This window comes from Protopterus annectens, chromosome 4.part0 (assembly GCF_019279795.1).
Source record: "Protopterus annectens isolate FY-2018-M chromosome 4.part0, PAN1.0, whole genome shotgun sequence".
In the NCBI taxonomy this organism is placed as follows: domain Eukaryota; kingdom Metazoa; phylum Chordata; order Ceratodontiformes; family Protopteridae; genus Protopterus; species Protopterus annectens.
The window spans coordinates 1,842,176,229-1,842,190,549 of NC_056733.1; the positions used below are offsets into that span (position 1 = coordinate 1,842,176,229).

Genomic DNA, 14,321 nt, shown 5'->3' on the forward strand with positions numbered 1-14,321 from the left:
GTACGATATGCAAAACTAGAGAAATGTACCTGATTATCCTTTTATTTTCTATGTCTCGTCTCTCCCTTACATTCAAAGCTTCCATGTATCTTTTTTTTTTTTTTTTTTAATTAAAAAAAAAAGCAATGGAGATCTTTCTTTCTCCACTGCTTCCTATACACAGCAGCCCTCACACACCACTGATGTACTACATACCTGCGGGAAGGAAAGTCACATACACATGTGGAGAACATCAAAAAAAGCACCAGGATATCCAAGGAAAGCAAAAGAGCACCATGGAGCCATCATACAATGACATTATTTAAGAAAAGTAAGTAATCTTTTCCTTAAATAATGTCATTGTATAATAGCAATAACCAACTCTGTGTTGGGGTATATTGAAGATTTACCCATAGTTGTCTTTGTTTAATCACTCAGGCTTTATCCTCGTGACTAAACCACAGCAACCATGGGCAATCTTCAATATGCCACATCCACATTGTCAGTTATTGCAGTAATATCTTATATATATATATATATATATATATATATATATATATATATATATAGATATAGATGTAGATATAGATAAAGATACATACATATATATATATATATATATATATATATATATATATATATATATGTATATGTATATATATATATATATATATATATATATATATATATATATATATATATATATATATATATATATATATATATATATATATACAGAGAGAGAGAGATAAATATAAAAATATACTATATATATATATATTTATATATATATATATATATATATATATATGTATATATATATATATAGATATATAGATATATATATATAGATAGATATAGATTGATAGATGGGTCTATATTAAATAACCAAAGAGGCGTTTCAGCGAACACCTCATCAGCGACACATAATGACCGCAGTAAATCACAATCGTTCAGAACAGTGATTTCTTTCCCTGGGAAAGAAATCATTTGGTCATCCCTATAAGTTTGCCATTTTCCCCACTGTAGTGAGATCTAGGAGTTGGTATATTTAGTTGGGAGGATGTGGGGAACACAGTCACCCACGATGGTGGGGTGTGGGAGGTGGAGCCCCTCAGTTATGTTTGTAATGATTTTTTTTTTGTTTTTAGACAAGCGATTTCTTTCACAGGAAAAGAAATCACTGATGTCAGCGTTCACGGTTTTGTGTGTTCGCTGTGTATGTGTCGCTGAATAGGTGTTCGCTGAAACGCCTCTTTGGTTATTTAATATAGACCCAGATATACATATATATATATATATATATATATATATATATATATATATATATATATATATATATATATATATATGTATATATATATATATATACATACATACATGCACACACACACTCACACTCAAATGCATGGGAAAACATACTCATGATGAGGGGGGTAAGGCCTTCACACACAACAAACATAATACTTTCATTCCAGAGTAACCACAAATGAGAGAAACAGTTACTACTGACAGACAATGTAAAGCTTGTCTCATTCTTTCTCCAAGAGACTGCAAGACTGCATCATCTAGTAAGCAGGGATATATTAGGAAAAGTATCTTGCTTATATGTGTTTCGAGAAAAAGAATCATCAGCAATAGAATATTGGAGCTATTATACTCATACAACCATAAAACAAGATCAGGTATCAAAGCAAATAACTGTATACTGAGTTGCACTAAGTATATATCTGTTGAAAGTTTCCAGCACATTAGACTAGGTATTCTAAAGTGGAAATTTAAGTTCTCCTGTTATTACTGTTACTGTCTTTGTGCATATCTTTAAAATATATAAACTAGCTTAAACTGTTAAGCATTATACAAATCATACCATTAACATCAGAAAACAGGAAAATGTCTGAGTAATATAAAATATAGAAACACTAAATTAAGCCAAACATCAAATTCACCTGTTTCCTTCCTGCTGTTTTTCTATTTTGTTGCATCAGCGAATAAGGTCATGAGTGAGAATCATAAACATTTACTTTCTGCTGCAGAACAAGAATTGTTCATGCAACAATGTGGTGGATTGTACTGTCAGGAAACTTTAACAGCTCCATTGTGATATCACCATGCTATGGTGCAGTACAACATTCACATGCCCCAAAGTCAGAGGTAAGAGCTACATGGCAGCATGCCTGCTGCTTTACGTCTCAGGATACCAAGCAGGGAACAGTAACTTTAAATAGCCTGAGATATAAGCTGTACTCTGCAGAGCAGAGCAGTCCTACTGTTTTGTAGCAAACTGAATGGTCATAGAAAAGATATAAAGTCTGTTTTTTAACACTGGGTTGACCAGAAAAACAGCTGATCTTATCATTCAATGGATTAGAAAAGTGACATAGAGCACATTAGGAATTTGGGCAGACAGCAAGAAAAGGCAAATAAACAAAGAAAATCATGATCACTAGCTTTTTTTTAATATGTAACCATAATCCCCAAACATGAGAATCAAGCATGGCACCCTGTCTCTGTAAGGTAAGCACCATAACAATTATGCCAACTCCCAACTCATGATGCCTAGAATTTAATACCTTTTTGGCCCAACTGATTCTTGCATAAAGTTAGATGTTACATAGCTTTTACATAGGAATTTCTGACTGAATGACTACCATGTCAAAGTCAAACACTATTGGTCCTTATCCACCGACAATTACAAGTATAACAAAGTTCAGCATTACCAGGGCTGGTACATTCAGCACTTTACATAGAAAATGTAAAAATTTCCAAAAGTATAAACAAGCTCTCTGACCTATAAATTTAACTGTTCATGACACAAGAAAGTACAATTAGTGGATTATACTTCATCTGTGTTACTAATGCAAAATTCACAGATGTAAGGTGCAAACAACTAAGCAATCCAATGAAATGTCTGTTAAGCTGGTATAACTAGAAAATTAATGTGTAGGGCACCCAGGTGATCTGAGAAGTGCAGATGCTGTTAAAGTACAAATCAGATTACAAGCCAGCCATAGCTGACACTCACAAGATCACATTAACTAATATTATCCTCCATCCATCCACAACCTCTTTTGCCATTTTTTCACATGGGGTCAGGGTGTCACTTCAAAAGTGACAATCATCTGGAACAAAATTTACACTACCAGTTGCCTATTCCTGCTACAGTCATTCTGCAACACCACTGAATTGCATGAACACTCACACCTATAACCAATAGAGAGTGTCCAATCCATCTACTGCATGTCTTTGGAATGTGGGATAAAACCCACAGGAACATAGGGAGTACATGCAGACTCCACACAGAAGGCACCATCGCTGAGAATCGAACAGGTTGCCTCTTGTGTGAGATGACAACATTCTATGCTGCACCACTCATGTCATGTTGCCAATAAACTCATCTTCCCTGCAGTAAAGAAGTTGTAAAAGATGGCACTATGTTTTCTGGTAACATCACTTGCCTAGGGAACTTGACCTTTGCCATCTGTTTCACTGGCACTGCTTCCACTGATGCACATAGGCTATAAGTGGTAGTAAAAATGCGGTACATGTCTCCAACAGGTCTTCTTTTTGTAATATGAGGAAAACATACTATGTGGAAAGGGTAAATGCAGAAGTGTGTATGCCACAAGGTTCTAAGCAACAAGTGTGAGACAGCTAAAGATGTGTGTTTCTATGTGGAATTCCAAGTTCTGCATAAATTAGTAGCAAGGCATAGTGATCCGTCCAGGGAAATAATGGCATGTCAGCATTCACAGAGGTGGGCAAATGGTACATACACATCTTTCTAAGTATAGCTGATAGTAATGTGAATGCGCTTGCACATGACACTTCCCTACATTCCCTGACTGCAGCTTGCAGTAGCAGACTATACTTTCAATATTTACACATGCTAACTTTGCTGTTGAGCATAAGAATGAAAGTAATGTCAGATGTGTTCATTTTCTTTTTTACTTACTACTTAGTGTAAAAAATAGGAACATCTGTTAGCATGCAGCATGCTGGTTCTACTACTCACCATAAAAAATAGAGCATTTGTTTAATTGCTTAATTGTTCATTCATTCATTCTACTTACTACTTAGCATTAAATGCTGGGGTATTTGTCCGCATGTATATTGTGTTTGCCTTTCTCCCATCTGGAGATGTCTTTGCATTTATTTCTTTGTGCAATCCCTTTTCTACCTCAGAATGAGGCACAGCACTATTTCTTTGTTTCTTTTTTATGGAGGTACAAATGAAAGCAGAAATGAAGCATTATGTTAAATATTAAAACCACACTGGCACATTTAATAAGCATGTCCGCATTACTTGTATGTCCTAGCTTAACAGCAAAGGTATGTCTATGTTAAAGTATAGGAGATATAGAAATAGGATTCTGCTTTATTAAAACCATTCAAAAAAAGAACAGTTGTGATATAGCCTAATGTGAATGCACACAACAGAAACATTCACTTTAGAGATTAACTTACAAACATAAACAATCTAAATATAATGTCATCTTTTTTCGACAGTCTTTTCTTAATAATGTTCATGAGATATCACATATACAGCACAGGATTTTTTTTTTTACTTCAGCAGTAACTCTTTCAGGCATGCTTTCTTGAAGTGAACTTTAAAAGTACCCGTGGAATGAATATGTACTAATATATATGATTAAAAAAGACATCAGAATATTACCTAGCCTATTACAAACAATTTGATGAAAACAGTGGTTTATCCAGGAGTTGGTAATGCGTACATTTAGTGTATCTGCAAACTTCTTTATATTTTAGGCTAATTCTGATAAAGAAGTAAGCAATTAAAAAGAGAGAGAGAGAAAAAAAAACAATACAGTGGATGCCACATACTCTGGCACAGTATCCTGTTTCAGCTATTTCCTTCCTATAGCAGTTTCACTGATGCTCTGCTGTTGATTGTCAGTTTTGTAATTCAGTCACACAATATCACAGCTGGAAGATTTCAGAAACATGTTGTCAGCATTTCAGCACATTAGATCTGGCTGTGTCACAGATGCTGTGCTTTGATTTTATTGGCATGACACAGAGAAGAGGGAGAAAAGGTGAGCATTATTTCTCTTTATATGTTTCCCTTTGCTCTGAATTTGTGCAACCTTATGTGCAGATGAAGGTTGTGAGGTTACAGGGGTTCTGGCTTAACATTTTACAAAAGAGATTATTTTAGAGTGTGTGTCAATGTTTTAATTTTAAGAGTTTGGTGCTATGATTGCAAGTTGTGATCAATGTTTTAGTTATGATTATTCATGTCTCAACTAAGTTTAATGCAATAAATTGTAAATGCCTAATTATTTATGTATTTGCTTATGTAGTTATTTATTGACATTTGGTGACCGTGAAAGTCTGACTGGGTCAGAAACCCATTTTCAGTGGAGGCCTGGGGAGACAAGCTCCACACGGTACAATGTTTGAACAGTGTAAGTTTAAGCAATATTAACATTATAACTTGGCATGCATTTTATACATAGGTTTAAGGAATGGATTTTGCCAAAAGAAATCTCTAATCAAAAATATTTCTTCCATAAGGAGATTAACCTTTCACAATCTTTTAATGAAGTAGCTATAGTATTTGTTGACACGACAGTTGAAAAAGATGGCTTAATTACTAGGTTGAGTAAGTTTAGGGAAGAAAGAGTTTTGACTTTTAAGTAGTAGGGGTTTAAGAGGAGTAAGAAAAAGTCAAGCATTAGTAGTGAGTAGGTTTAGGCATACGGGAAAAGTAAAGAGATGATGCGGAGGTAGTGCAAGGAGTTGCTTTTGGCTGTAATATAGCGGAGCTGCTAGTAAGGGGTATGGCTAGAAACAGATATTTAGTTATTAAGTATGAGAGCACAGCTTATAGATCAGGATGAAGTGAGAAGAAAGTAAGTGTAAGGGGGGAGGGGCAACATATAGTGGAGGATGGATATACTAATTGTAAGCTTAGTAAAATTACTTAACTTGGTCTCAACCAGAAATTCTACTTTTTTGATCCCTCCAATGAATGATAATTTATGATTGGATTACGTGACATACAGCTACTGATATGACACAGCAGCTTGCTTGAGGAGGATATAGATCTTTTCAAGGGTGGTTTTAGCTTGGCTAAATAAAAGTGAGTGTTCATTGGTTTAGAAAACCAGAGCACTTCTGGAGAAGTCAGGAACAAATGACATTAAATGAGTGGACAAACCCATTAACTTTACTTTGTTGTTATTTTTTCAGTAATTATTAATTAATCTTTTACCAGCAAAGCTTGTTGCTACCTATTTGGATTGCACTTACAGGTAATGGACTTCAGTGCAATACACAAACTTGTAAACGATAAATGAACAAAACACTGATGTAAATGCAAATACAGCAAATATAAATGAATTCTCATAAGTCTTCTAAAGCTAAATTCTGCATCTCAAAGGAATTGTTCCCTGCATATCAGCGTCATTAGCTCTTTGCAATTTTTGAAGAAAATACACAGTTATTTTGCCTAATTCATTAAAAATGCACCCAATACACTGGACAAAGCTAAACCCTTTTTGAGTTGCAGCATAAATCCTATGCACACCTCTGAAGCCTGAATGGTCATGCTTTAAGGAATGATTCAGTCATCATGAAAAGTTTACTTTAAACTAAAACAATGTTGTTATTGTTATTGTTCTCTTACATCTCAAATTATTTGCTTTATCTACCTGCTCCTATGGAAAGGTTTGAACACATAGAGAAGACAAAAACAGGATAACAATTACCAAGACATTCTCCTCCTCCTCTTCAGAAACTGGAGCAGCTGCATGCCTTGCTGTGCGGGATGCTTTCCTCATTAGCTTCTGAGTATGAAGATTGGTGAAATAATTGACAGCAGCAAACTCAATAAGTGCTGAGAAAACAAAGGCAAAGCAGACGGCTATGAACCAGTCCATAGCTGTAGCGTAGGATACCTTTGGGAACGAGTGACGTGCACTAATACTGAGAGTCGTCATGGTCAGCACTGTTGTGATTCCTTAAAGTAAAAGAAAACACTCATGTCTTTACACCGTACACTCCACTATTAGTAGGTATACAGAAATTGTTATCATCATCATCATTGTATTTACAAAGAGCACCACATGGTTGCCACTTAAGCATGAGTTCTTTTATCTATTTCAGCTTCTTTGTTTCCCTCCTTCACCTTCTTATTGCCATTTCACTCACATTTTACTTCACAGTCCTTTCTCCTCTGCCAGTTTATAACATTTAGCAATAATATCTTTCTGACAATATATATAAAATGATTTATTAACTTCAGATATGTCACTAGGAAAGCATGTTCTTATTTTTATAGTAGTTCCTCTGAATTAATCAACCTCTTTGTTTCTGTTTTAATAGTCTGTTTTATTTACAAAACAAGGAGTAAATGGTTTCTCTTACCTGCCTCATAATTCCTATGATCTTATAATACTAGATGGAATACTTTCTAGAGTGTGAATGAACATTTATAAAGTGTAATGCACATTAATCAGGCATTTATATTTTGGGATACTGAAACAATGCCTCAGAGAAAGTGAACTGTGCTTACTAACTAATTTATGAAAAAGTGGGGTGTAGCAGACTAAATATGGCACATAGTGGTGACCTTCTGTGCAGATTATGCATGTTTTCACTGTTTGTGTGAGTTTTTGCTGGGTGCTCTGGTTTCTTCCCACATTCTAGACACATGGTAGCAGGTGTATTGGGGACACTAAATTCTCCCTAGATGTGAGTCTGTGCATGTGTGATGCAAAAAAAATAAATAAATAAATAAAGAGCTGACACCCTACTTCCATTTCTCCCTTTGCCTGGAAAACTCCACAAATGCTATCAGCAAGGTCTCTGTAGGAATTGGCTGTGGCATCCTGGCATAGAGAAGACAGAGAGAGACAGAGAGAGAGAAAGACAGCAAGCAATTATTTTGCATGCAATAGGTATTCTGCTGCAATAGGCTGGAACCTGTTGGTGTTGTTTTGTTTCTGCTTTGTCTGCAAGGTTTTTGAGTATTGCTCATGGAGTCAAGGGAACTTTGACTACCTGGCTGTGCAGTGCTTAACATATTTTCCCCATAACTACTGCAGCTTGAGCTCAGTTTGTCACTGCCTCTGTGTAGGTCACATGTTCTTCCTCTGTTTGGCTTGGCTTTGTCCACATAATCCTTTTTCATCCTACCTGACAAAAACATGTTGGTTGGCTGGCTACCCTACACTACTATTATATAATGTATTTACTTTTAGTCTTTTAATGTGGGCTGTGGCTGAAAAGGAGTGGATTGGCCAGCTTACTTACCTGATTAACAAATAAATAATCTCAATTAAATAATACTTTTAAAACTTTGAAATAAACATGGTACTGATCTTTATTCAAGCAATGAAATAAATTAATGTTTTACTATGGATCTTTTAGGATTTCCACTAATGACCTCTAAATAGCATATTCTTAAATGTCTCCAATAGTTCTTAGGTCCATAGGTTCACAGATATGCATTGGGCTAATAACCACCAGGGTCTTTATAAGCCCAGCATTGCAACCCAGACCAGTTTTGTCCCCCAGTACCTTGGATGACTATATGTTGAAGTATGTTATTAAGAAGGTAGCTGAAGGGTATGTGGGAGACCAGGTATGTTAGTTAGGAATTAATTGACTTACTGTTGACCTCTGTCCATCAGACACATTGGGGCCAGAATGGGGTGAATTTGTGACTTCCCATTCAGTAACCAATGGTCCATTTGAATAAGATCAGGGATGAACTCTGCTTCATGTGGATGGGGAGCTTATCCTGTAGTGTAGGGATCCTCTGAGACACATGTTCTATTTATGTCTCAGGCAAAATTTAGGTCCTTGGATTTAATGTGTCTGGCGTTGTTTGTTTTGCAGATTTGCAAGAGATCTGTCAGAGCTGGATCTGAGAATGCCTTGTATGCTATGCATAGATCACATCTCAGTAACCTGTAGGAGACTGAGTACAGAGCTATGACCTTAAGACAGTCTGTGTAGGACAGCATATTCATTTGAGGGTGTTCCAACTGTTGCAAGTGCCTGGTTGGGTACATGCCATAAAGGGCACTGTACTCACTGATAGCTCTGATAAGGTCTGAGTAGAATGGCACTGTAACTTCCTTGGACCAGGATGCCTACATTTGCTTATGAGTTGGGTGATATAGAATGATTTTCTTACTATCTTAGCTAAGTGTTGCTCAAAGGCCAGATTACTGTCTGTATGTTCCCAGATTCCTGACTAACATGTCAACTCTTAAGGGTGTTTTATCGATCAAGTAATTCACTTGAGTGAATGACTGAGTTTTAAACCATGCCTTTGGCACCGGTCATTTGTTTGTGTTAGACCCTCTTATAGGATGTAATTTTGTCTCTCATCTTCTCATTTCTCAACAACGTTTTCATGTTTATATCAGTAATTACTCTCTCTGCTGCTTTTCTTTTTATTCATTAATTCATCATATTCAATCTTATGTTTTCTTTCAAAAATATACCCTTTGTATTGAGACATTCCCATTAAATACATTATGAAATGGGATTCAAATGAGACTGGCTGAATACTGAAAAGAAAACTGCTGATAATTTCATCTTTAAATTCCTAGAAGAACCTCCTCTTAAGGACCTACATTTACAGAAAAATTATTTAATTTGAAAATATTGCTAACATATTAAAACATTCATACAGTATATCATTACTTTTCCTAAGAGTCTTTCCCATACTTTTATATCAACATCTTTATTCCAAAACTGCATCCCTACCATTTCACCTCCAAACAACGCCATCTTAAATCCTTTCATTTTCTCTTCTTCCTCAAAACTGTAATCTTCTGCTGATTTAAGTACACTTCTAGTTTACCAAATCCATTTTCCCCATCTATGCTTTTTCTTACCCTTTAGATGTTTCCCCTACTAGAAGCATGTAATCCACAAATGTTAACCTGAAAGGAACAAAACAACTTCCATACAGCCTCCCCATCTTTCTCTATGTTGTTTGAGAACCTCTTCTACTAGTTTATAGAAATTATACACAGGAACAAATTTGATAGCAAGCCCTGCCTAATTCCATTTCCTAGTTATAGTCCAATGTAACCAGTTCTCATTGAGTTGTTCAATCAGTTATATAAGCCTCTTGCACAATTCTTGCAGTCAACTTTCTCCCACATTGTCTGTAAAATTTTAATAAATATAGTATATGTCTATTCATATCAAAAATGTTTTATAAGGCAAACTTAATATAACATGTTCTTGGGGTATCTTTATCTCAAATACTATTTATGTTATCCTAATTTGTTATTATACTTCTCTTTGTCAGTAGTTCTGCTTATTTCCTGAATAGATGCATATAAACATTCATTTTAATGTCTCTAATACTATGAGGCAGATTTTATTGTTAATATATATCACAGAGATATGTCTTATAGGTTCATAGATTAGTACTAGGCTAACTGCCTTTGTGGGCCATGTTTTTAAGCCTAGCCAATTACCTCATGTGAGAATCTAACCCTACACCTTGTGTCTGCAAACACTTTAACCATTATGCCAACCTTCCAACCAAGATTTAAATTAAATATTTAAATTCTCTTTCAGGTCTTAAATATTTAAATTCTCTTTCATTCCCTCTTATATTAGTAACACTCCTAGCTTAGAAATGTACCAGGACATGTACAGACATCTCAGATATCCTTATCAAATGTCTGTTCCTTGGAGCCCACCATAACTCTTTTGTAGTAGAGCTCAGTGTAAATGAAATTCTAGTCAACTGCAGTGGCATAGAGGCATACAGCCCTCACTACACCCAAGCAGCCAGAGTTTAATAACTAGTGTCTCATGAGCCTAACAGAGTGGGCAGGTCAGGGTGGCAGGTCTAGATTCCCAGTTCGGTAACAGCAATTAGGAGCCCTAGGTGTAGTACCAATGGAACATTGCCCCATGAACATGCAATGCCCATGTGAATAAGCACACAGATAACAGATAGTTTGGAGGCATTCTTCTTGCAGCAAGCCACCATAGCAGTAGACAGAGAGATGCTGCAAGGCAGGATAGTCAGGTTAGGTCACTCTGCAGGACCAGAAAGCCATCACTATTGCTGTTGGGTAATGAAGTGACTAATTTGCCTACCTGGGTATGAAAGACTGAGCTATAGGGCTCTCAAATAGTCCAGGAATTCCGGGCTCTGGCCCCATAGTCAGAAAGGACCAACTAAGAGCAGGCGGAGGAGCCAGGGGGCTGGTCCTGAGAAGGGGCAAAACATGAAAGAAGAGAAAATGAAATACTGTATCACTGTAATGAGGATGATGGTTAAGGCACTTACACTGGCATTGTGAGAAAATACTGCTACTTCCATGATTTGAATTTGATTAAACTGTTGAACTGCTGATATGTCTTATGTTCTAACTTAATCCCAGTGTCTGATTTATACCCCTGAAAAGTCTTAGCCTTTTATTTCAAAGTTTACTATTTATGTTGGTAGCTTGCCCCTCTCCTGCAATTATTATATCAATTGCCTATCACATGAGTGCTCCTTTACACTATGAATGAGCTATAACTGCCTGTCGCTGTGAAAGCACAGCCTTAGTATTTAAGATAGCTGACTTACCTATGTTGGTAGGTTGTTCTCTTCTGTAGTTGTTACATAACTACCTACTGCTGTGTACATTTCCATATTAGCTGTAACTGCTGTGACTGAGATTATGTCTGCTTTAAATACTCCTAAAGTGCTTTTCATCTAGCTCTGTAGCCGGACTTCATCAGACAAACAAGAAATAAAATGATATCTTAATACAGTAACAGGCACACCCTGAAAATGCATATGGTTTTGTGAGGTTCATTGGTTGAACAATTAGATGGGGGGGGGGTGTGCCTGTTACTATATTAAGATCTGATTTTATTTGTTGTTTGTCTGATGAAGTCTGGCTACAGAGCTGGACAAAAAGTGCTTTACAAATATTTATTCTTTATTGTTTTTTAGTTTATTAAAAATGTTGAGTACAGTTCTCCGTTCCTTGGTGGGTTTTTTTCTAGCTGGTCTATGTTGTTTTGGTTGTTTTCATTTGATCATGTCTGCTTTGCTTGCTTTTTCTACATTTTTAGAATATCTACATCTACAGCTTAGACTAAGCACCTCATTGGTTCTTTTGAGATTTCTTTCTTAAAAGCTGTTAACGTATATGCAGTAGCAACGTTACAGCTTTGCAGCATATTTGGAGAAAGGAATAGTTCCTCGTGGCTTAAGAATTCTGAAGATGCCCTCCTATGGTAATACCTACCCAGACCTGCTGAAAAAGTGGCAGTGTCTGAATCTTAGACTAAGCCATGATTACATGGCATTAATGAATGATTTTTTTCTTGGCATAGAAAATGACCTAAAAAAAGAAATCATAGAAATGGAGGATGAATTATTCAATATGTCCTGCTGGAAGGAAGGCTTATCCATCCATCAAGCCATGATGGATAGACTGTCAGCGCTAGACAGCAGATTGGAAACAACCAAGAAGCGTAAGCTTCTCAGAGACATTGGCAACTTCCAGACAGGTAATATTTTCTCTTGGCCTAGGGTAGATAAGGCTGGAGACATTAAGAGATTAAACTCTAAATTTTACAGTAAAAATATTTCGGAACATCCAAACAGGGCTGCATTGCGTTTGGATACGCTGGATAGCTTTGAAACTGTAAACATATTAACAGAGCATAGCAACACGCCCCTAGTATCGTCACAGTATCACGCAGGCAGCGTAAAGACGACGACACTTGCAGAAGCGCCAGATGGGGCTAGTGGTGATAAAGATGGCGTACGTTTACCTCCGGGATCCTCGTTAATCACAAATGCAACGGAAGATTTGCCGGTAACTGTTAAAAAAACACCTCAGCCTGTATATAATTTTTTCAATAAACCATTCCAATTACAACAACCGGAAAGGGTGATTGAGCAACGGACAGCTTCTAGATCTGTCTCGAGGGGCAGGTTAACAGTGAAAGGAGTAGGGGCAATGGACAGTAAACGTAAACTTTCTACTTCCCCAAAACAAATGAAGATAGCCAGAAAGTGAAGGCAGCTATCCTGAATCTATCATCTTACAATATTGGAACTGGACATTATTCAGTGCTATGTAAAGGTATGGGATTTATTCCAACGAGTTCTGAGGATATTGTAAATGTGTTAACTGATCTAAAACTGTTTGTGAGGAATTTATCCTTAAAACTTATTTTTGGTAATGAAATAACGAACGAAAGGGGCTGTAAAAGACGCAGTACATTTATTCCAAACAGTATACCAATTTTAACAGCCTTTCATGATTTATGTGAGCTGGAGCTTAGAAATGTATATGATGTCAAAATAAGGAAAAATAGTGCTTTTAATCTAACTTATATAGAACATTTAGCCCTTAAGGAGTTAAAACAAGAACCTAGTATAATCATAAAGCAAGCAGATAAAGGGGGCTCTGTGGTGATTATGGATAGAACCAAGTATGTTGAATCAGTTCTATGTTTGCTTAGAGATGAAGTAGCATTTAGGTCAATATCTAGTTTAGAAGTAAAGAAGTACGTTTCATACGTCAATATGTGTATATATGATATCCAGTTATCAGGTGATATTACATTGGATCTATTCCATTTTTTTACTGTGACTAGCCCTATAATACCATAACTATATGGGATTCCTAAGGTGCATAAGAATAAGGAAAATCCACCCATGAGACCTATTGTTTCAGGAAATGGATGGGTCACGGAGCCTATTTCTTTGTATCTGCAAAAACAATTACAACCTTTGTTATCTATTTGTACTACAGTTATTAAGGATACGGTAGATTTTCTAACAAAATTAGATAAATGGCAAACTGATAGGAAGGATGCACTTTGGGAAAATGGAGATCTGTATATGGCTGTGTTAGACATAACCTCATTATTTACGGTAATTCCTATTGAATATGGAATAGAATCAGTATGTGACTTTCTTACGCAGCATTCAGGCTTTACTTCTAGACATTCTGATAATATCTGTATGCTGTTAGATGTAGTATTGCAAAATAATGTATTTATATTTAATGAGCAACATTATGTACAATTAACAGGTGTGGCTATGGGTACTCCCGTAGCCAACACATATGCCAACATAGTCCTATATCAATGGGAAAGGACACATCTGTATAATGATAGTGGATTTATAAATAATGGTATCCAATTTTATCAAAGGTTTGTAGATGATTGCTTCCTTATATGGAAAGGTACCTATGTAGACTTATTAGACTTTAATAGCTATATAAATAATACAACTTCCTTTTTGAAATTTAAGATGGAATGTTCAGAAAATAATATTAACTTTTTGGATATAAATCTGAAAGTACATGATAATAAAT

At 35.9% G+C, this 14,321-nt stretch overlaps 1 protein-coding gene across 4 annotated transcripts in view; it reads right to left on the minus strand.

Moving 5' to 3' along the window:
• LOC122800043 (gamma-aminobutyric acid receptor subunit alpha-6-like) overlaps positions 1-14,321 on the minus strand; it is a 344,571-nt gene that overhangs the window by 119,424 nt on the left and 210,826 nt on the right. For all 4 annotated transcript variants that reach the window (XM_044069524.1, XM_044069525.1, XM_044069522.1 and 1 more), the window contains one exon: positions 6,714-6,964. In XM_044069524.1, the coding sequence (XP_043925459.1) occupies positions 6,714-6,964 (251 nt within the window). The remainder of the gene's footprint in view (positions 1-6,713; positions 6,965-14,321) is intronic.